Source organism: Lagopus leucura, unplaced genomic scaffold, assembly GCF_019238085.1.
Source record: "Lagopus leucura isolate 7727_CA_CO unplaced genomic scaffold, USGS_WTPT01 Super-Scaffold_100004, whole genome shotgun sequence".
NCBI classification, from domain to species: Eukaryota; Metazoa; Chordata; class Aves; order Galliformes; family Phasianidae; genus Lagopus; species Lagopus leucura.
Window position 1 is genome coordinate 63,702,315 of NW_024962264.1, and position 21,419 is coordinate 63,723,733.

At 38.9% G+C, this 21,419-nt stretch overlaps 1 protein-coding gene across 1 annotated transcript in view; it reads right to left on the minus strand.

Moving 5' to 3' along the window:
• Nucleotides 1-201: 201 nt before the first annotated feature.
• The window catches only part of UVSSA (UV stimulated scaffold protein A), a 47,536-nt gene continuing 26,318 nt past the window's right edge, over nucleotides 202-21,419 (minus strand). The window contains exons 8-13 of the mRNA XM_042871496.1: nucleotides 14,100-14,277; nucleotides 13,536-13,688; nucleotides 10,208-10,391; nucleotides 9,289-9,400; nucleotides 4,220-4,400; nucleotides 202-510 (exon numbers count right to left, since the gene is read on the minus strand). Coding sequence (XP_042727430.1) covers nucleotides 417-510; nucleotides 4,220-4,400; nucleotides 9,289-9,400; nucleotides 10,208-10,391; nucleotides 13,536-13,688; nucleotides 14,100-14,277 — 902 coding nt within the window. The 3' untranslated portion in view covers nucleotides 202-416. The remainder of the gene's footprint in view (nucleotides 511-4,219; nucleotides 4,401-9,288; nucleotides 9,401-10,207; nucleotides 10,392-13,535; nucleotides 13,689-14,099; nucleotides 14,278-21,419) is intronic.

The window sequence follows — 21,419 nt, forward strand, 5'->3', positions numbered from 1 at the left end:
AAATAGCCTGCATGTTACCACCTCGAGTGAAAATCAAACTGTTTCTAAGGCATCTTTCTGAAGGTATGAAAGTCAAGGCAAATAACAACTGTGCTGGCAAACAATGTGTAAATGATACTGGTCCCTTAGGAAGGCAAGAAGGCCCTGAGCATCTTACTCAGAGTATGCAGAAGTCATAAAATAAGTTGTATTTCAGGTAAATTTCCAATACTTATCACTAAGTTTATTAAGTCCATTATGTACTATCACATCTTTGCCAAAATTCATGTTAATTGTAAAATAAATTAGAAGTTAAAAACACTTTAAAAAGTAATCCCAGTAAAAATTCACACAGCACAGTATTTCAAACACGGAGGCCTGTGCTAAAGCTTTGTACAGTTGCACTTTTGTTCACCTTCTTTGCATTTTGCTACAACTTAATGCAGTGCGTAGTTAAACTGGTTGGCAAACTTCTCATGCTTTCTTTGGTCCATCTGATTCATTGCTTTCACCACTCGTTTGACAGCACCTCTGCAAGAGAAACAAAAAATACATAAAGGCTCTTGTATTGATTCTATGGAATCTCAGATTATTTATAAATGTTGAGGGAAAAATGAACGAAGATAAATTGCTATCAGGCCTGTGAATGCTGCACTGGAGTTGAACACAGTCTTGTTAACCAAATTAGCTGTAGCAATACAAATAGTTTAATTTGGCAATGATTTTATTAGCAGGAGTAAATCAATCTAAAGCTTTTCAGTTTAATAGCTGTCTATTCTATCTTCTTAGTGCTATTTTCTGATAGTCACATGTAAACTTGACTTGCAAAAGCATCTATCCTTTCCACAGGTTAAAAAAAAAAACCAAAAAACAACAACAACTAAAAATACCTAACAGGATGAAAAAACTAAACTAATACTCAGAAACACCTACCAAATATAACCTGCAGAATCTAGAATGTTTTCATAAGGGAAAGTTTAACTGTAACTTGTTTAGCAACTTCCTTCCAAAGTTCCTAAAAATCAGTTTTATCAGCTGTATGAAGAGTTAGAACCTCTTACACCATCAGCCTCCTTACTGCTGAGCAATAACTGTTTCATCTGTGAGCACAACACGATTTGAAGGAAACAGCAGAGAGAATGTCATATGCAGAGAGAAATTAACATTGCAGAGCTTTAGTTGGGAAGGCAGCAGTAGCAATCAAGAGAATGCTGTGTGTGTATCCGTCTCTACAAAAACCTTTGAAAGGTACAGTGCACAGCTAAGTAGGGGATGCCCAAGGTATTTTATTCTTCAGTGGACTCCAGACTGCCAATTTTTATTAGTTACTTTGGGTGCTTCTAGCAGAAATGCTCAAACAGCTGAGACTGATACTTGCAGGTATGTCATCACACTGCCACTGTTTCTGGGAAAGGAAGTCATCTGCTACTCCTTCTCTGTAAAGACCTCAGTGTTCTGCTGCTCAGAAAGGTACGTCAGCTAAGGGCTTCGTCTGAGGGACTCCATCCAGTTTAAGGATGTGGCACTGATTGATGTCTCCATTTATACTCTAGAAGTACAGTCTGCCTGTTCCTTCACTCAAAGTGGATGGTTTTGAGTCTGTTAACCTCCACACTATTGCAGTCTGCCTTTCTCTGCAGATGCTGCAGGGTGGCTGGTAGAATGAGAAAAAGGCATCCACTAGGTGATGTGACCCTTCTCAGGATCAGGTCTACACACTACTACAGCTCTGCTCCCCTGGTTACCTCTGAGGCAATCTGACTTTTGTTGTAACTAACTGTTCCCTTTAATGGTTTAACTTTAAAAGCTATTTTGAAACGTCTGAAAACAGAGGATACCTCTCAATAGTGGTTCTAAATAGCAGGATTAAAGATCTTCTCAGCAGCAACTGTAATCAAAGCTAGCATTCTGAAAAAAAAAAAAAACCTTGAAAGTGGGTTTCTTTTAACAAAATTCTGCCAATAAAGTTAACAGAGTAGAGAAAACGTGGTCATGGTTTTGCTCTTCAAATATTGCCTAATTGGTAGGAGAAAAGTGAGCCTTTAGCAGTGGCGAGTGGCCTTCATGTCATGTAGTTTTTACATTAGCACCCCTGGATTGTGTGATACTGTAAATGAAATGAGATCCCACTTTGATGATCTCTGTGCAATTTCACTTAACTTTATTGGCAGATGAGAGCCTTGGTTTATCACCTATACATTTCAAGTAATTTGGGGTTGTTATAAGGAGTCAAGGTTATCATCTTGTTTAGTGCTGCAAAGCATGAAACCTATTAAAACATGACAGGTTTGATTCCCTATACCTGGCACTACCACACACTCATAATCATTAGCACAGAGCAGAGTAAACCAAAAACAGCTTTTGAAATTTATTTCATTAAAGCTGATATCAAATTCATATTATTACAACAGCATGGTTTTCGACTTTAAGATCAAGTAACATGAAACTGTCACAGAAAGGATCTACTTTGTAATTGAAATCAACATGGATTTAGCCCTGTTATACCTACTGCATCATAAAAGGGAAAACTGAATTCAAACAAATATTATCTTGGATGCTGTTCAAGTCATGCAATATATTTAGGGAATAGTCACTAATGATTTAATATTTTTGCTTTTTTGACTTAACAACCCTCCTCTATTCACTTTGCTTTGACTACTTCAGTTTTAACAACTTTAAGTAATTGCAGCTGCTTCCCTTCTGATGAAGACCAGAGCATGCTCAGACAAGTTTTTGTTGCAGCCAGACCTAACCAAGACTACACACAAGAAACAGTGCAGGAGAGCTGGCCTATGGTGCTACTAAATATTCTAAAACCTATTCAGCTTGTAGGAGGGTTGTGGACTCCCACTTGCATCTGAGCCAGCCTGCTTCAATTTTTTTTCTCATGAATGCCTATGTAAGTCATGAACACATCTTTGCCAAAAACGTTTAAATGCCAAAGGGCGTCCATGGGGATAGCATGGGGTATTTTCCAGAAGTAAATTGTTTCAGAATGATAAAGAAAGTAGTTCCATCTGTAGAGTCATAAAATTAATCAAACACATTTCTACAAGGCCCATGTTTCCTGCAGTTACTGGAGTTATCGGAATTAATTAGTGGTCCCTAAATAACAGTAGCTTGAAGCATTTCAGCAACGCAGGTTCATGTTTTTACTACTGTAGGTCTGGAGGTACAGAGTTAACTGACAATGTCTTGAATTTCAACATTGAGACTTGTTAGAATTTAAGCATCACATTCACAAACCTGCTTTGGGAGAGGAAGACATCCTACAAACCACTTTTGGTTACCTCAGGGAAGCCGAGCTTTCTTGCAAATAAATAGCTATTGGTTGCATTTTTGAAAATAAGGGTGAGGGTGCATAAATAATCGTGTTCATTAGTGCCTAGCCTTCAACACATGGAAGTTATGATTATGTTAGGTTCTTAACATTTCTGAGTATTTGCTGCTTTTCAATCCAAGTATTTTCCACTGTTTGCACTTGTGCAGAGCGGAAAGGGAGAAGTACTGACAGTGCTATGATGTGAGCAACACTGTACCACAAGGATCTGAATATTTTTCTTGACTGTGTTCTCAGCAAAGGAGAAGAAAATGCATTAGCAGTATCTCTCTGAATAATACAGACAAAGAATTGCTGTGTGCACTGTACTGGGAAGCACTGCACAGACTGAGCTACAAATTTAATACACACGAGAGCAAGAGAAGACACACAGGAGCAAAGAAGTTCAGGAAAGTTTGTGGAAGTCTCTGAAAAGCTTGAGGGCAACCACATGGGAAAAGCCAAGATTTCAGACACACACTTTTATTACAGTTCTGCTTAGGACAACCCATTTCAGGCTTTCAAGAAGAAAAAAACCCCTTTGTTCTCACTTCATCCATGCTGCTACAGTGTGTCTGGTTTGTAAACTGTGTCACTCTTTCCACATCCAATGCTTTCTGTATGCATGCAGTAGCATCCATCCATCCATTAATAAATGTTCATCCAAAGAAGACACTACAACAATTACAGGCTAAAATAGATGAAAATGATGATAAAAATAATAGGAAAATTTTATAAATTAGCTGAAAATCATACTCTAAGAAATAACCTCTGTCACCTGGTTTTTACTCTCCAGCAGCACAAAAGGCATTTGTGCTCTTCCACTGGCAAAGGAAGCTGTTTATTGTGTAGAAACAAAAATGCCACTAAAATAAAGGGAAACAATAATTTAGCAAGCTTTAGAAAACATAAGTATCTTACTTATTGAAGACTATCTTCTCAAGCCGGGAACGAGCAGTGTTAGCCTGCTGCTTCAGGTCTGTCAGATTTGGGTATTTCTTCTTCCCTTTCTTTTTTCCTCCTCTCCCATTATTTTTAGAGGAACCAAGATCCACTCCCGTGGCTGCTTCGACTTCTCTCATGAATTCTGGATCCCGCCACTCTGTTCATAAGAAAAACCAGGCACTTTGAAAATTCGAGCCTAAGCAGAATTTGCAGCCTTACCTAAGGCAAAGGTTCTTGTCGCCCCTAGGCAAGGGCAGAGTCAGTGCTTTAAGTTGTGTACATGAAGGGAGAGGAGGATAAAGCAGTTAGTCAAAACCACAGACCTTGATAAAAAAGCCCTGCCAGTCTGGGATCAGTATCTATTATCACCTGCTGTAGATAAAACTGTTCTGTATGAAGACTTAAGCTTTTACAGCAACACAGTTTCAAGGAAAATATTCCATGCAGGAGAGCTGACATAAACACAGCAATCATTATTTAGGAACTGAACAAAGTGCCAACAATGTAGCTGTGGAACTTATTTTCAGGAATAAATTCTGAAAAAAAAGCTTAAAAATGAAAAATATGGAGTTCGTCAATTTTAGAGCAGAATAACAGGTAACTACCTATATAAAATATGATAAAATAGCAATATTGTAACATTTCTGCATTTGATTTTATTTGCTTCAAAATGTAACTGGCATCTGACATGTAATTCTTGAATAAGACATGACCTTGTTGCCATAAGCCCAATTTTGCATCTGAAAGGGTCACTCTTTCTAACTATACCACGCTTCATCAGATTCATTATTTAAATCAGGTTTCCTGACAAGAGCCCATGTGAACGTCTTTCTTCAAAAACTTGTTTTACAGTTCTATAAAATCCTTAATGCTTCAGAATCCAACCCCACTAAGTGAATTCTGAGCACAGTAGTCACCATGGGAATAAGCATAAATGAATTAGACTGTAAATTGGAGGAAGCACTTATCTTTCATCATTAGCACAGTTTTGCATACCAGTACAAGAATGAAAGATAAAAGCAGCAGTAAGTAAACATGTGGCCACAGGACAGTCAGTTTTTCTACCTGGAGATATCTATGTAAACTCAAGAAAATGGCACCACTTTATAAACATGTTGAGCATTTAGTTTGAGAGTAATGTTACCCACACAGCGTGAAAGTCAAAATTCCTTGTTTTAATAACCAGCCATTTGTCATATAGATTCAAGTAAGTCAGCAGAAACTGTAGAAACTGTAACACCAAACTTCTACTCTCATTTAACATCTTTGGGAAAATGTACAGCTCTAAATGACAATTTCACTTATGTACAAAACATGACAAATACTGCTAACAGTTTGAGAAGGCCAGAGGTACTTCAGAATGCAGTGCTTAGGAATCCCAGAGCTATTTGCCACAGTTATTTGCCAGTGTTAGATTGGTTAGATCAAACCTATTGGTACGATATGCAAAAGCAGAGAGGTTAAAATCCAACAACGACAACAAAAAAAGCATGAGGAAAATGGAGCCATGTAGAACTTGGCAGGAGAATCACAGAGGGAGAAAATAGAACCTGTATACTTGATAGATCATAAGACTTGAAGAGATGGGTTTCTTCAGTGGCTTTTTTTTTTTTTTTTTGAACTGAATGAATACAGAACAGTACAATTCAGATACAGGAACGATTAATCCAAGATTAAGGAAAACTGTCTAAACAGTTTATCTCCCAGTAATAAGAAGGCGTCACAGTTTAGGAACCCAGTGAATGGAGCAATTGTTTAAACACAACGAAAAATGCCTGCATCCAGTAGAGATGAAATGAGCGTTTGAGTAAAATGAAGGAGCAATTTAAAAGCCTTTGAGAAAAATCAATAGAATGCCAGGGAAGAGCAGCCTTTTTGAGCACTGATGGGCCCCTAAAGCTCTTCATACATTGTTACTGAGTTTAGCAGCAGGGAAAAGAAAATTACACAGTTTGCAGGGGTAGGCGGGAATCAATACTGTAGTTAGTAAAGAGATGCTATTTCACATCTGACTGGCCAGCGGCCTGCCTTCACCAGCCTGTCCTGATACCTGTTTGTTAACAAGTCACTAAGGGCTGAAAAACCAGATACTCTGCAGGGTTGACACAAAAAATAGGCACTTAATTTGCTCCTGTGTGCGAACTATTGGAAGAGGATGAACACTACAGATTAGCAGGTCAGTGTAATCCCTCCTGATTCATTGTTTGAGGACCAAAGAGCCCAAAGCACCGTTTTGTGGACATTAGTTAGAATTACAAAATTTGTACTCATTTTAAAAATGATATATAATATCAACGATAGTGTTGTCAAAACACAGTCATTATTACACAAACTGTGTCATTTCTGTGTAATTGTTTTCCTCTTCAACCACTCAAGGACGAAAAGAACCACTGCTATCCAAAAAGAAAAAGATATGGGAAGACTTTGGTAGAATTTAATTACGCAACCAACATCTCAGCTTTAATGTTTGGCATTTTTCCAGCTGTCACCATTAGGAAATGATGCTGTCAGTCATAAGACCAAAGCACTTATGGTGGATTTCTACTTTGAATATTCCAGAGCAGCACTGCTCAGACATGACGCAAAAAACCAAAGCAAAGCAAAACAAACCAAACAAAAAAGCAAAAATAACCCAAACCCAAGCAACCTTCCCCCCGACTTCCAAAACCAGAAACCCAAACCAACCAACCAAAAAAAGCCTTTCTAAAGGCTAATGAAAATTCTGAGGCACAGGAAAAAAAAAGAAAGAAATAATAAGCAGTGGATAAAAGCATTTAGTGACATTTGGTATATAAAAGCTTTAGAAACCTTTAAGGTTCTGTCCAATAAATTAAGCACTTGAGCTTGCCCAGTATCTCCCCAGACAGACAGCACGGACCTTTGTGTGACATCTCAGCTTAACAATGGCACTCAATAATGCAACATCACAATGTCAACAGTGTTTTGGGACTAACATATACATCCTTGTGGGCCAGAGGTGAGAAGCCTCTAACAACACTGCGCTGACACTGTAATAAAAATAAGTATTATGTCTAGCCTAGAGCAATGGCAATTCCACAGAATAAAAAAAAGAAATCAATATTTTTCAGCACAAGTGATTTTTCTATCAGAGTATTAGCTTCCAGTTTGAAACTAGTCCCTCACGAACACCTACTAGCTTAAGTTGCTGGTTTTAGTTTGTCACAACTAAGCATGGAACTTCATTTTTCAAGCACAACATTTACATCTCTGGCCTGACTTCACTATGTCAGCCCATTTCCTGTGCTGCTGGTTGGAGGTCAGCTTAGAGCACTTCTCTCTACCCAGACAAGGATGAAACTGCCTGTGAACAGGGCACTTCCTCACCCACACCAGAGACTTGGTGAACGGCTCAGTAGCAGTCACAGAATGACTTAGGTCGGAAGGACTTTAAAGATCACTGAGTTCCAACCCCTGTCATGGACTGGTTGCCAGTCACCAGATCAGACTGCCCAGGGCCCCATCCAACCTGGCCTTGAATGCCTCCAGGGATGGGGCACTCAGCTTTCTGGGCACCTTGTGCCGCAGCCTCAACAACCTCTGAGTAAAGAATTTCTTCCTAACATCTAACATCCTAACATCTAAGTTTCTCCTCTTTTAGTTTAAAACCATCTGCCTTTGTCCTATCACTGTTGGACTGTGTAAAAAGTGTGTCACCCTCCTGCTCATAAGCTCCCTTCAAGTACTAAAAGGCCACAGCGAGGTCTCCCTGGAGCCTTTTCTTCCCCAGGCTAGACAAGTCCAAGTCATTCAGCCTTTCTTCATAAGGGAAAGGCTGAGTAAATAAAAAGTAAATAAATTTGAAAGCAAATCTGTTCCCTCCAATTATACGCTATCTTGTTGGATAGATCTCTCTCTCCCATCTTCCTTTGTAGTCCATCAACTTCCAGTTGCTTCCTGGTTGCAGTCTCCCTAGGACTCTATGAAAATCTACCTTCTGTTATTGCTAATGAAGCTTAGTTCTACTACTAGAAAAAAAAAAAGTCCCTTACTCTCCTTGGAAATCTTTCTGCCTGCATATTCACTGCTTGCTGCCTTTCTCACTGTCTTTGTTCCTTACCTAACAGTTCAGAGCATTACCTCAGCTAAAAATGGTATAAAATAATCCTGGTAATGATGAGCTTTCTCTTTAAAGCATTCTATCTGGAAGCAGCAGCTAGGATACAAGGATCAAGCCATTAGTTTTGTTATCTATCCCCGCTGTTTAAGAACAAAATGAAGTATGGCAGAGTAAACTGTAATATACAAATTGTACCTACTATCAGACTAATTAAAATGCCGATAAAGTTCTAGGTGAGGACTTCACTAATTTGGAGTACAACGTAACAAGGCCAAGAATTCTTGTAAAACAAGAAAATGCCAACAAAAAGATATAAAACTAAGTTCCTGCATTGTGACAACAAAAACACTTTGCTAATATTCACAGCAGTCCTAATAATATTATTGTTACATTACAGTAATCACAACTCTTGGGGACCAGCATTGTTAGAGGATGTCCTTTCCAGAACTGCAGCTTGTTTTTAATATAATGTTCTTCACGATAAATAATATAATACTACTGCCTGAGAAGTGTTAGGAACATTATGAGAATCACTGAAAATAAAGAACAAATTGCAAAGCTAACCTTATTCTGTGTGTATATTCAGTCATACTTATGAGACAAGAAAGAATCATTACAAATTATCTGCAAATTAAAATTTGGGGATTTATATGAGAGAATGTGGCCAGAAGCAAAATGGAAATATGATCTAGTTCTGTGTATCTTAACTTGTGTCTTCAGCAATGAAAGGATCAGCTTTTCATCCATACATTGCATCTCACTTGTCCAACTGTTCTGAGACTGTTGTCCAATTGCAGATACTATAAATAAAGTAATCTGATGTAAAATGTAAATAAATTATAGATACTGTAAATATTTTATACTCTCTATATAAGCATTTGTAAAATACACATGCATATTCTCAAAGTTTATCTTCACCTCTACCTAATCTTTTGATATTTTTTCCAGATGCTATGGACACACAAACCTGGCTGATTTGCTTGCTTCTCAAAGCGCATCTTTTCTTCTCTGGCTCTGTCCTCTGCATTGGTAGGAACCCCACACTCATCCCGAGGAATTATCTTTCCATGGAAAGGGCACTTGAGAAAGAAAGGAAAAAAATTTCACAGCTTTAGAATGAAAATATATTTACATGTTTTTCAATATAGCATATGCCGATACTGGAATCAAGTGGTAAAACTCTACACCTTGTTATAAGGCATCAGGATCCCATAAACATCACATGTTGAATTCATTCGGAATATCAAAGAAATAATCTCTGTGATACGGGTATTTGTTCTTAAGAGGGAGTACATCCTACCACCCCTGGAACCAGGGTGCTCATGCTGCATCATGTTTACTGTTTATGCTATACCCTTTTCCTGGTACAATCCCATTTAAAGTACCTTAATGCAATGTCAGATAATACAAGAATGGGGATATTAGAATGAGGTATGTAAATAAAGGATCTTGCTTAGTAGGGCTCATAATTAGAGGCTGCATAGGGTACAGCTTTCATAACATTTAATTTGTGAATAAAATTTCTTAGTCCTCCAACCAACCACGCTTCTAAAACTACTGTCAAATATGCCCTACATTAGGAGAACTTTTCAGAAACCAACTTTCACTGTTTCACTGTCAAATACTTCAATGTAAGAGTAATAAATACAATATAAATACTTCAAATGAATGCCAGAAATATTTGAGAGTTCTTTGAACAAGCACAACTTCCTTAACAAACGAAAAACAGGTATCATCAGCAAACTTCTCCAAGCGTAGCTATCACTTGATCCCTTGTGCTATATTTCTAATGCAAAATAAACTTCTATAGGTATGTTTTAATGAGAACCTCTCCATATAGGATATAATTTCCACATATTCTGGAAATCAGGTTACTTGGTGCTCACCTTAATCCGATCTTGTCTTTCACACAGACTTCCATCAGGCATTGGCGCTCGACATTTATGCTTCACTGGTTCAAACTTGCCAGCAAATGTTATATATCTGGTGTTTAACATTTCGGTTATTTCTTTATTTTCTACCTCTTCCTCTACTTCACTGGGTGCCCAAAATCGATGCTCGGAAGTAAATCTGGGAAAACAATGCAGAAATTATTTCTTTGTAGATAAGTTGTGCCTTTCCCAGCCAAGCGTGCTGAGCTGCCTGGATGAAACATAAGCTCAGTGTATAAGAATGCAGAGAGATACAGTGTAATCCTGAAGTAAAATTTTATGTAAAAGGAGGTGAAGGTTTATCATAGAGTTAGAAAAAAAAGCTAGAGTCTTAAGAAGGAATAGTAGTTTCCTATTATGAAGATAGTTTTGAAAATATCACCAAAACCTGTCTAGTACTGATTTCTCTTTAACCAGCTCATCTCTCGCCAGTCTTAGCTCTAGCTGGTGATCTGCCATTCAGAGGCAGTCACTCAATGTCCAGTTTCAGTGAACAACTTTGCAATTCTGTGGTTAATACTCTTTATAACATAATATTCCTATAGTAGAAAACACAAGACAGATCAGAGAGGACACAGCTTGATCTTAACTTGTCTGATCTTACTCCTGGCAGCTGCACTCCTGTAACTGCAGAGAAGCAGAAGCTGAAACGAGCATCTTGTGACATACTGAGACCCATCAGCTGAGCATCAGAGATTCTTCTAGGTTCAGTAGGCTGTTCTTCTGGACAGTGTTAGTAACACTGAGAAACTTACGGGGTGTTCCTCTAGGAACTAAGCTAATTCATTGAGAATGTATTTTAAAACATGAGTCTTACCTGTATTTACAAACACATACAGACAAGTATACTCCTTCTTATTGTACTACAAATACAGTTAGTACCACGTCAATAGATGTGGGGAATGGGAGAGAACGGAAACAAGAACGCTGGAGACCCTGTAACATTTTAGAATTTTCTTAACAGTACTAATCAAATTCATTCTAGTCACTCTAGGCTGACATGCAGCTTCAGAGAGCAATTAACTGACTCATTTTAGATGTCAGCCTCAGGATGCAGTGATTATACCTCTGACAGTACATACTACTGCTGGTGACTTTGCCTTTTGTAGATGGCAGACACACACATGAAGCAGGCTAGGGTGAGCTGTATCCTAGCCCTCATTTGCCTTCAGCCTATGAGTAAGCACCCTAAGTAAGATCTGTAACTCAGGGAAGTGGTAAATCAATCTGGAAGGCACGTGCTTTTTCCAAAACCTATTGGTTAACTAGCATAGGTTAACTAGCATAGCAGTTTCTACACAGTACAACAATCTTGTTAAGATTTCTTAAGCTAACTTTATTGGTGTTGCAAGTGAAGTCTGAAGTGGGAAAAAAAGTACAGCTCAAACTGTGGGTTACAGTAACACATGGTTACATTTACCAGCTAAAGATGATTAGGAAAGCCATCTTTCTTCACAGCAAGTCTTACTACCAACATTTTAAAATGTTAATTTCTCACACATGGTGTTGTGAAGTGTAATGTTAAATAAGTGAAGGGGAAAGACTGCCACTTCAGATTTAAAAGATTGAAATCCCATACACACTCCGGTGTTGTCTATTGTTGGTGTGGCTTTTTTCTAGCATCTCTGTAAGATAGAAAAGTTGAAGGAGTTGGTCAATGACTGTTTTACTTTTTCAATAAATAACGTTTTACATCCAGGGGTCAATGGTATTGTATGTGCAGGATTACTTAAATTATCTTTGGTTAGATTGGCATATCTGTAGTTATAGACCATAAGGTTCAGAAGTATGCCCTCTATTTTATTGAGAAGCATAAAAATAAAACAGTACAGCACAAGGCAGACAGGCAGTGAAATATGCTTTTCATTTCACTTATGACTTGAATAACTCATTTGCAATGTAAAATAAGGCCTTACTACCTTTTTGGCATTATCAAAGTCAACTGCTTCTTAAAGCCTTGCTGAAAATCTTAACCAGTTTATAGCCTGGTTACACCTAACCAGACAGAGACCAAAACTTGGAGTATCTGTTAAAGCTCTGTTATGTATCAAATTTCACCGACTTTCAATAATTTAAAATAAATTCAGCACTTTCTATAATCAAGTACAGGAGGCAAAGCTTTCTTCTTGTTCCTTTGCTCAGCAAATATACAGTTGAGAGGGTATTATCTAAAAAAGGCACTAACAATCAGCAAATTAGGCTGATTTCCACAGGGTGAACATTCACTTAGCTATTGTTAAAAAGTGAAGATGAATACTGTTACATGAAACATTGGCAGGCAGAAGGACCTGTCATGAAAAACAGGGTTCCTCAGTTTCCAAAGGCGGAAATGATGATGATGGCATTTCCCTTGGGTAGCACCGTTTACATTTTGTATGTATAGCATTATTACTCTAGTCTACATTATGATTACAGGGTTTTTAATTTATTCGATTTAGTAAGGAAACAAACTAAGTTAAAATAGCACTGCTGAGAACTTACAAGCTTGATCTTCAAGCCAGCTAGTCAATGATCTTTGCCCTTTTCAAGCAAAATATGGTACACGCTGATAGGTAATTCCTGGTGGACTTAAATTGAATTTATACACAAAGGAAAGACTTTGCAGCCCAACATTCATATAAAAATACTAGTACTAAAAACGGGCTTTAAAAACAAACTGCTAGAAATAAGTTCTGAAGCGTATCTACAATCTACTGCCCCTAGCATTACTAGAGTTTTTCTCAAACCAGCAGTGCTTCATCTCTAAGGAACACAGAGCCTTCCCAAACAAGAATGGAAAGTGAGAGATCAAAATACAAATCCTGCAACTGCCACTTACTCCTTGTGTGACTGAACAAGCGTATCAGTTTCCCCAGTTACCACTCTGTAAAGTCAGGAAAAATACCCCACACCACCCTTGTCATTCTCCTACCCTGCCTGTTATTTATTTGGACTGTGAAGTCTTCAGCAGAGGGACTGCCTACCATGGACCTGCAGAACACTTTGCATAATAAGGTACCAATTTAAACTGAAGTGCTGCCATGCTGCAAATAATACACAAACATGAAAAAAGCAGAAAAAATGTGCTTTAAAGCATCAAAGGATATTTAATTAGTACCACAACTTCTCAAAACAAATACCCTCTTAAGGTAGAATTTCTGACTTTGTTTATGGGTCCCACAACACAAGAGAAAGAAGAAAAGTAATTATCAAAAGAAATAGCAGCCACCCCACTGTGTGACCTCTGAGTACAAGTAAATCTATGTATTTGTTTAATCTATCTTAAAAGAGAAAGAGCATTTACTTGAGAATCTTCCCAGCACTTGGCTGATCCTGTCCCCAGTAGTGAAGATCTAACCCAAAAGGCATGAGGGGAGCTTTAGCTCTTTCCTCTTCTAGTTTTCTTCTCTTACTGTCAGGCTCTTCCAAAGCTGCTGGCTCAGTAGTTGCAGACTCACTAGAGAAAAACAAAGAAAAGTCAAGAGAGAACAAGTGACCACAACTTGTTCTCTGTTTTCATACCAACCCTAATGTTAACTTAAATCTAGGACTACAACTGTTTTTACAGTGTTGTCTTTTTTTCCTCCCATCCTAAAGGATACACTGAGGCCACTAACACCAAATTAAACCTAAACCAAGTGATTAGTAAAATATTCCTTAATAGTCCAAAGCAATCACTAACAAACTCCCAAATTTTAAGCAGTAAATACACATCTGAGCAAAATAATTATACCTTTAAAATGGAAACAAGGCAGCCTAAACCTTTAGTATGCTCAGTTTCTGCAATCTTCTTTGTGCTTGCTTTATTAATAAATACAAGTAAGAGCAAGAGGCTCCTATGGATCCTAAGAATTTGAATAAAAATAACCTGGCCTGTGGAGGTGTTAACTTTTGTAGTTTGTCTCTGATAAGCTTCAATGTTGCAGCTGCACAAGTTGGATCAAGTTCATCTTCATTCCCTTTCAGCCGGGCACGGGAGCTGAACGGAGCTGGTCCTGCAGGAGCCTTCCTTGCTGGTGCTTTTGGGGGTGACTGAGGCTCAAGGCCTGAAAAAGAAATCAGTGTTGAGAGGGTTCATTTCCCCTGCCCTCCATGCTTCACAGCAGGGCCAAAGCAGTTCATAATGCCATCACTTGTAGAGGGGCAGTCTTTTGAATTCACGTTAGGTATCAATCCCACTCATACGCAGTGGTATTTCTGTCTACAATGTTTTACTATTTTGGATTTTGAAACAGAAACATACTGAGAAGCTAATGACAGCAAACAAACTTTTAAATTCATGTGACATCATGTGAAAGCAAAGAATGGCATTACTTGGTCTTGGAAAAAGGGATTTTAACAATATATGTTAGTCTAAAATGTGATATTGCTTTCTGTATGCAGGTTTCTAGTGTCACAAGTGTCTATCTTGCTAAGATGTCATTTCTATACTCACAGTTACATCAAGGTAAAGTGGAATGAAAGAGCTACTAACACTACATCAAATAACAATTCAGTTTCAATTCCTAAGTACATCCTCAAACAGAATTATCTAGACAACTTTCTTCTTTCACAGATACTAAAATACACAACATGCCAAGATAAACAACCTAAGAAGCACAGCAGTACAGCCAGAGTGCTCTGAAGGGACAATAAACGCATGAGTGACACCTGAGGAACAAACCCACTGCGAGGCAGCTTCAGGCAGAGCTCAGCAACAGCAGCTCAGCGGTGGGGCGACTTAATCACTTCATACAGCTCGATTAGCCAGTCAGCATGGACAGTAATGATGCAATTAGATAGACCAAGCAGTTGAATAGCACATGCTGCTACCAGCTGAAGCAACTCTATTAGCTGGCAGCAGTAACGAGAACTTTTCAGCCAACAGCAGCTGCAATGGAAAGACATGGTTCCTCACACCTATGTAACAGACAGTGTTTTCCCTTCCAGAATGCTTTTTCATAAAAGAAATTGAAATAACATCTCCCCCAAAAAATTATCAACCAAAAGTAGTCATAGTTTCAGACTAAAGTTTCCAGAGAAATACCTCAGACTTCTTAAGGAAAGCAACCTGCGTTCACCCAACAAGTTTTAGCCACTGTTGATATGGGACATTCCTTCTGCCTCTTCTTTCTGTTCACTTCCAGTGAGCCCTGAAGCTGTATCTATAAGTAATCTGGCTTTGCTTTACTTAGTCATCAAATATTTCAGAAGATAACAACTAGAAAAGGAAAAGTTCACGTGGAATTTGCCAGAGACCATCTAGGTGTACATCCCAAGATATGTCAGAGAAGGTACCCAAGGCCAACTGCATGCTTCCTTTCTCTTAAATATCTGCAGTAACAAAGTACACACTGAGCGCATCCTGCATGCCACTCAATCATCAGTAACTAAACATTTCATAACTTGAGACCATGAGGCCAAAGACTTCAGCAAACCTCAAGACAACAGAACACATACTGTCCAGTGAAAGCCTTGCAGGCTGGCCAGCTGCAGACAGACAAAGCCTTCTCGCCCCTGGTGATGCCACTGATGAGCATATCAGTGCTCCTTCCTTACCCAGTCATCCTCACATCACCTTCTCTACTGAAAGCAACGAATGTGTCACATTCACCTTGCTACCTTACTTTGCTTCCCAAAGTCAACAAGGCTGGAAAGAACACTGCTTAAAAAGAAATTACAATTGTTTAAAAAAGTAATCTGTACATTGGAAAATGGCCTGAAAATCAGCAGAAGGAGCAGCAGTGATAATTAAGCAGAATAGTTGGAACTAAGCAAAGGAACATCTAGGCTAACAAGAAATGATGTCATGTTTACTAGGCTGCAGACTTGCCATTCACAAGGGTTGATGGAACCTCCACAGAAATATTTTGCCTCAACATTTAATATTTCACTGAAGGGAATAAGTTTGAATTTATCTAACTGGTAAGGGGAAGGACAGGACTGCATCTCAGCTTCTGTCATCGTGTAAAAAGCAAAAAGCCCTTCTAGGGTGCTTTGTATCAAAATGATCAAAGTGAGACAGAATTAACCCAAAAGACTGTCTCTAGAACTGTCAGGATTTAGACAAGCAAACTTCCCATTATGTTAGAAACCATTACAAGCAAACACAACATTTGGCATCTGCAAGGTTAGCTCAGAAAATATGTGCAGCAGACTGTATCTGTAAAGCAAAATTGCTTAGACTGTATCTAGCACTTAAAATGCCTTTTTTTTTTTTTTTTTTTGTTAAGGAACAAGAATATCTTTCTGCAAAGGATTGTTTAAAGCAAAGGTTTTGAGAGCGTGAGTACACTGTATACAGATAATCTTTAAATGAAAGCTATCAGGTGTGCATCTCTTACCACATCTCTATTTCTCTTCAGAGAGATATGTGCACATACACCAGAAGTTCTCAGACAATCCTAGCTCTATTCAATTTTCTTCCTATCATACGTATGGAAGCAGAATTGCCCACTCATTAATACACTGATTTTGTTCAGCAGGGGACAGCAGAGGCAGGCACTCAACAACACAGAAAAAGAGAGACAAATGGACAAGTTGACAATTAGATAAAATCACTCAAAGGATCAATACAAGAATTCTTAGGAGCTACAAGAAAAACTATTTTTCCCATTGAGTTCTTATTTTAAACCATTAACAGGAAAACAGCTAAAGGTAAATACATTGCCACACTGCTAACACCACCTCTACCGTGGATTTTTTTCATCTGTTCATAAAATCAGTTCTTGCTAACGAGATGAAGAGCCACTATGCAGACAGTGCCATCTCAATATCAGGGTTGGTTTTTCTGTTGCTTTGTTTTTAAAATGCAGATGGAATTTAGTGCAGCTTTACAAGTAAAATTCCTCTTAAGAACTCTGCTGTTCTGTGCATTTTATTCGACACAAGCACAGTACCTGGCTTCAAATTGTTCCACTGGCAGCTTTCAGAAAGAATCATAAAAATGTTCAAGTCCCCCTTTTTGTTTAAATTGACCAAATGGCATCTATTTGCCTGAGGCAATAAAGTAGAGCGTATTCTCAAGACAAATCGATAGAAGGAAAGAGAGAGGCTGGGGTTTCAGCTGAAGTTAGGCTGCTGAATGCTGACATTATTGATTTTAGCTAGTTCAGCTGGCCTTGTAATTAAAATGTAAATTTGAGAAAGAGATTATGTCCTGACAGAAATGGTGGGATTAGGGGGAGATAAAAGCCCCTCAGTGAAAATTTAGAGAAAGAGCAAGCATGGGCTTCCTCAGCTGTGCGAATTTAGATGAAATTTAGCTACTTCACATTCACTTCAGTTTAATTGAAAAAACAGAGGCAGAACATAAACAAGCATGACAGACTTCAACTTTCCTGAAAAAATACAGTAATTTTTGTTTCCTATTGGTTGAATCTCAGTCAAGCTGTATGCGTGTGATTTGCATTGGCAGAGACACATTCCAAAACCCATTAGGAAAATCCAGCAGTTTGGGGACAATATTTATGTGCTATGCTCATAATGAAAAATCTTGCATATGTTTTTCACACAGAGGCTGGTGATGCAGTGGAACAGGTTGCCCAAGGAGGCTGTGAATGCCCCATCCCTGGAAGCATTCAAGGCCAGGCTGGATGGGGCTCTGGGCAGCCTGGTCTGGTGGTCTGGTGACCCTGCACATAGCAGGGGGTTGGAACTGGATGATCATTGTGGTCCTTTCCAACCAGCCTTTTGGGACAGCTTCCAAACAACTCAAGGTTTCAGATCAGTTCTGCTGTCCCTCATGCACAAACACGTGCATGAACAAAATTAACATAGGTGATGACATGGTAGGAAAATTTCATTATCTCTGAAGGTGCTGTTACTCATCTAGGATGGGGCATTGAATTATGTAAGCAATCCCTGACAGATAACTGATGCTTACAGTACATTACTAATTAAAGGAACTCTAAAGTGAGAAAAACAATTAGAAAAATAGCTGCTATGAACAAAATCTAAAAAGCATTCATATAGGGATAACACAGATTAAAGCATTTATCATTTACTGTGATTGGAAACTTCCTCCTTAACATTAAAATTGAGTAGCAGATCCAGTTTTTTATCTTACTCAAATGCCACTAAAGAAATTGCTGTCAGCAGCTGCTCAGGGAGGATGCGAAAATGCCAGAGGTGCTTTCAGCAAACATTCTCCCAACACAATAAGCCACACACAACCCAAGGCAGCTTATCTCATGCTGAACTGCACACTAATGTATGTAAATGATGCCTTGAAAAAGTTGAGGGGAGCTGATCATCACAGGTTTTAAAGAGCTGAAAGAGATGCCCCAACAGCCCTTCAATGCATGTACGTTATTTAAATGCAGCCAAAATTTTCAGAATTTTGCTTTGGAAATTCAAATTAAAGGAAAAGAATAACAAATGTTTGTTAACTACATAAGTTTGTTAACATCATATATGGTATTTTGTTTGCCTTACCTATAACAACAATCCTCATTAATTAACCCTATTTACTGATATTTTAAAATCATAGGTAAGATCAGAATAAATCAAAACAGGAGCACTCAGATGAAAACCTTTCTATTCCTCACATCCTGATCTTTTACATTTCATCGTTTTGCAGTCTCTGCTCATTGCACAGCTCGTGTGAAGTGCACCAATACTGCAAGCAACTCAGAAGTGTTACCTGCATCCTGTACAGTCACCATTAGTTTTTAAGAACTTCAGTAGGAATCACACATATCCCGTGTGTCAGATTTCCCATCAAACTTATTTACATGGAATGAACGTGCTTGAGAGTGAGGAAGGGTTTGCATGACTGATTCAGATGCATCAGAAGAAACTTCTATAATAAATACTTCTATGTGAACTTACAAGTTGTTTTTTTTTTTTTTTTTTTAATAGTTTTCTTCCATGAGTGCAATCATCTTCATTTCAGATGCTGCATTACAAAAGTTTCACTCCTAATTGCTGCTAAATATAAATAAGTGCTCGTCTGTATACAGATACAAAACATACTAGTATAAGGAGGCAAACTCACCAGTAAACTTGTAGTTATATATGCCTAGTGCTGTATATCTAGGAAAAATTGGGATTGTTCACTACATATTTGATGGTAGCAGATCAGGGCTAGGATCCTAACTTCATCACTATTTCATTATCCATACTTTTACAGCAAAGCAATGCATGTTATTTCAAGAATTTCATGTAAGAATATGTTTGATTTAAAGTATTACAATATTGATGTTATTCTGAATAGTAGGGTCCTGTTTAGGGAGAGAAATGGAACTGTGTGAACTGCGTTTTTCAAATTTGGGAAAGAGGAACCCAAACTTCACAGATTACTGAAAGTTGAAGATAACTAAATAATTCTCTGTCCTTCCTCCTGCAAAACCTGACTTGAGTTTTCCCCATAAAGAAGACAAGTAACACCCAGAAGTCCTTGTTTAGTCTAACAAGTAGTGGCATGAAGCAATCATGGTGGCAGCGTAGTTCCAATTCTCAAATTCAATTCCCAAAGAGCTGTGCTTCGCACACTATGAAGCCTGTAGGTTTGTTTCCTCATGGTCTGTTCTGAAGCTGTTCCTCCATACAAATCTCCATGTTCTTCACCTGTAAGAACTCTCTCAGGAGGCTCAGACCAACACCCTTCCCCAGGTAAACTCACCTTCATGAAGCACAACAACTTGCTCGTGACACAAACTATCATACCCACCCTCCTGCTGTGTTCCCTTACTTTCACTGACTCAACCTGCAGCTAAATCTTCTCCATGATCATTGCCATGAAAATTAAGTTCTCTGCTGTGGAATCCTAGGCTTGATCAAAGCTATATCATTTTATAAACCATTACAAAATGGTTTTCAATAAGTTTTGCAAATATGCCTACCACCAGAGATCCATAATGGGGGGGATTTGGGGGATGAGCTGCTGGAGAGGAGCTCTGCAGAGAGGGACTTGGGTATCCTGGTGGACGACAGGTTGGCCATGAGCCAGCAGTGTGCCCTTGTGGCCAAAAAGGCCAATGGCTTACTGGGGTGCATTAAAAAGAGCATGGCCAGCAGGTCAAGGGAGGTGATCCTCCCCCTCTACTCTGCCCTGGTAAGGCCTCATCTGGAGTACTGCGTCCAGTTCTGGGCTCCCCAGTACAAAAAAGACAAGGATCTCTTGGAAAGAGTCCAGCGGAGGGCCACAAAGATGGTGAAGGGCCTGGAGCATCTCTCTTATGAAGAAAGGCTGAGTGAACTGGGTCTATTTAACCTTGAGAAAAGAAGACTGAGAGGGGATCTAATCCAGGTTTATAAATATCTGAGGTGTGGGGGCCATAGTGGTGAGGCCAGTCTCTTTTCAGTGTTGAGTGGAGACAGGACAAGGGGAAACGGCCAGAAACTGCAGCACAGGAAGTTCTGCACAAATATGCACAAGAACTTCTTTACAGTGAGGTGACGGAGCACTGGAACAGGCTGCCCAGGGAGGTGGTGGAGTCTCCTTCTCTGGAGATGTTCAAGACCTGCCTGGATGCCTACCTGTGCGACCTGCTGTAGGGAACCTGCTTTGGCAGGGGGGTTGGACTCGATGATCTCTGGAGGTCCCTTCCAACCCCTACAATTCTGTGAATTCTGATGACAGAAAAATTAAACTCTTTTCCTGCAAGAGTAAGCAGTGAAAACAAGTCTTTCACTCAGTATTTCAGATCCATTTAGGTGCTGTATTTGGACATGTAAACTCAACACCAGAAGCACAGGGCTTGTGCCTTTTCCTCATGAATTCCAGATTTTCGTGTGTACCAATAAAAACATGGACTGGAAGAATATGCAACTACAGAGTCAACAAGTGATCATTCTCTAAGAGGTGTTCCAGCACCACACACAACACCCTCTGAGCAAAACATTTCTTCCTTAATTGCTTCTCAACTTTAATGGTACTTTTTCCCTCGTCAAAGATTACTTTTAAGTAAAGAACACCTCAGGTTTTAAGTAGTTGGCATACACACACAAGTGGAAGTTACACATCAACAGATAAGAACCAGAGCAACTCAATGCAAATTTTTTCACAGCATTGTTTGTCTTTCAGTCCAGCCCTTCCCTATAACAGCACAACACATTAAGAGGGCTCTGTGGTACCACAGGATGGCCGATCTCTTGTCTGTTGCAGACATCAGGTGCAAGTGTAAATAAGGATTATACAAATGGGAGGTCATTAAAAGTCTGGTAATGCTAATTTGGCATGACAACCTTAATGGGTTATATCTTC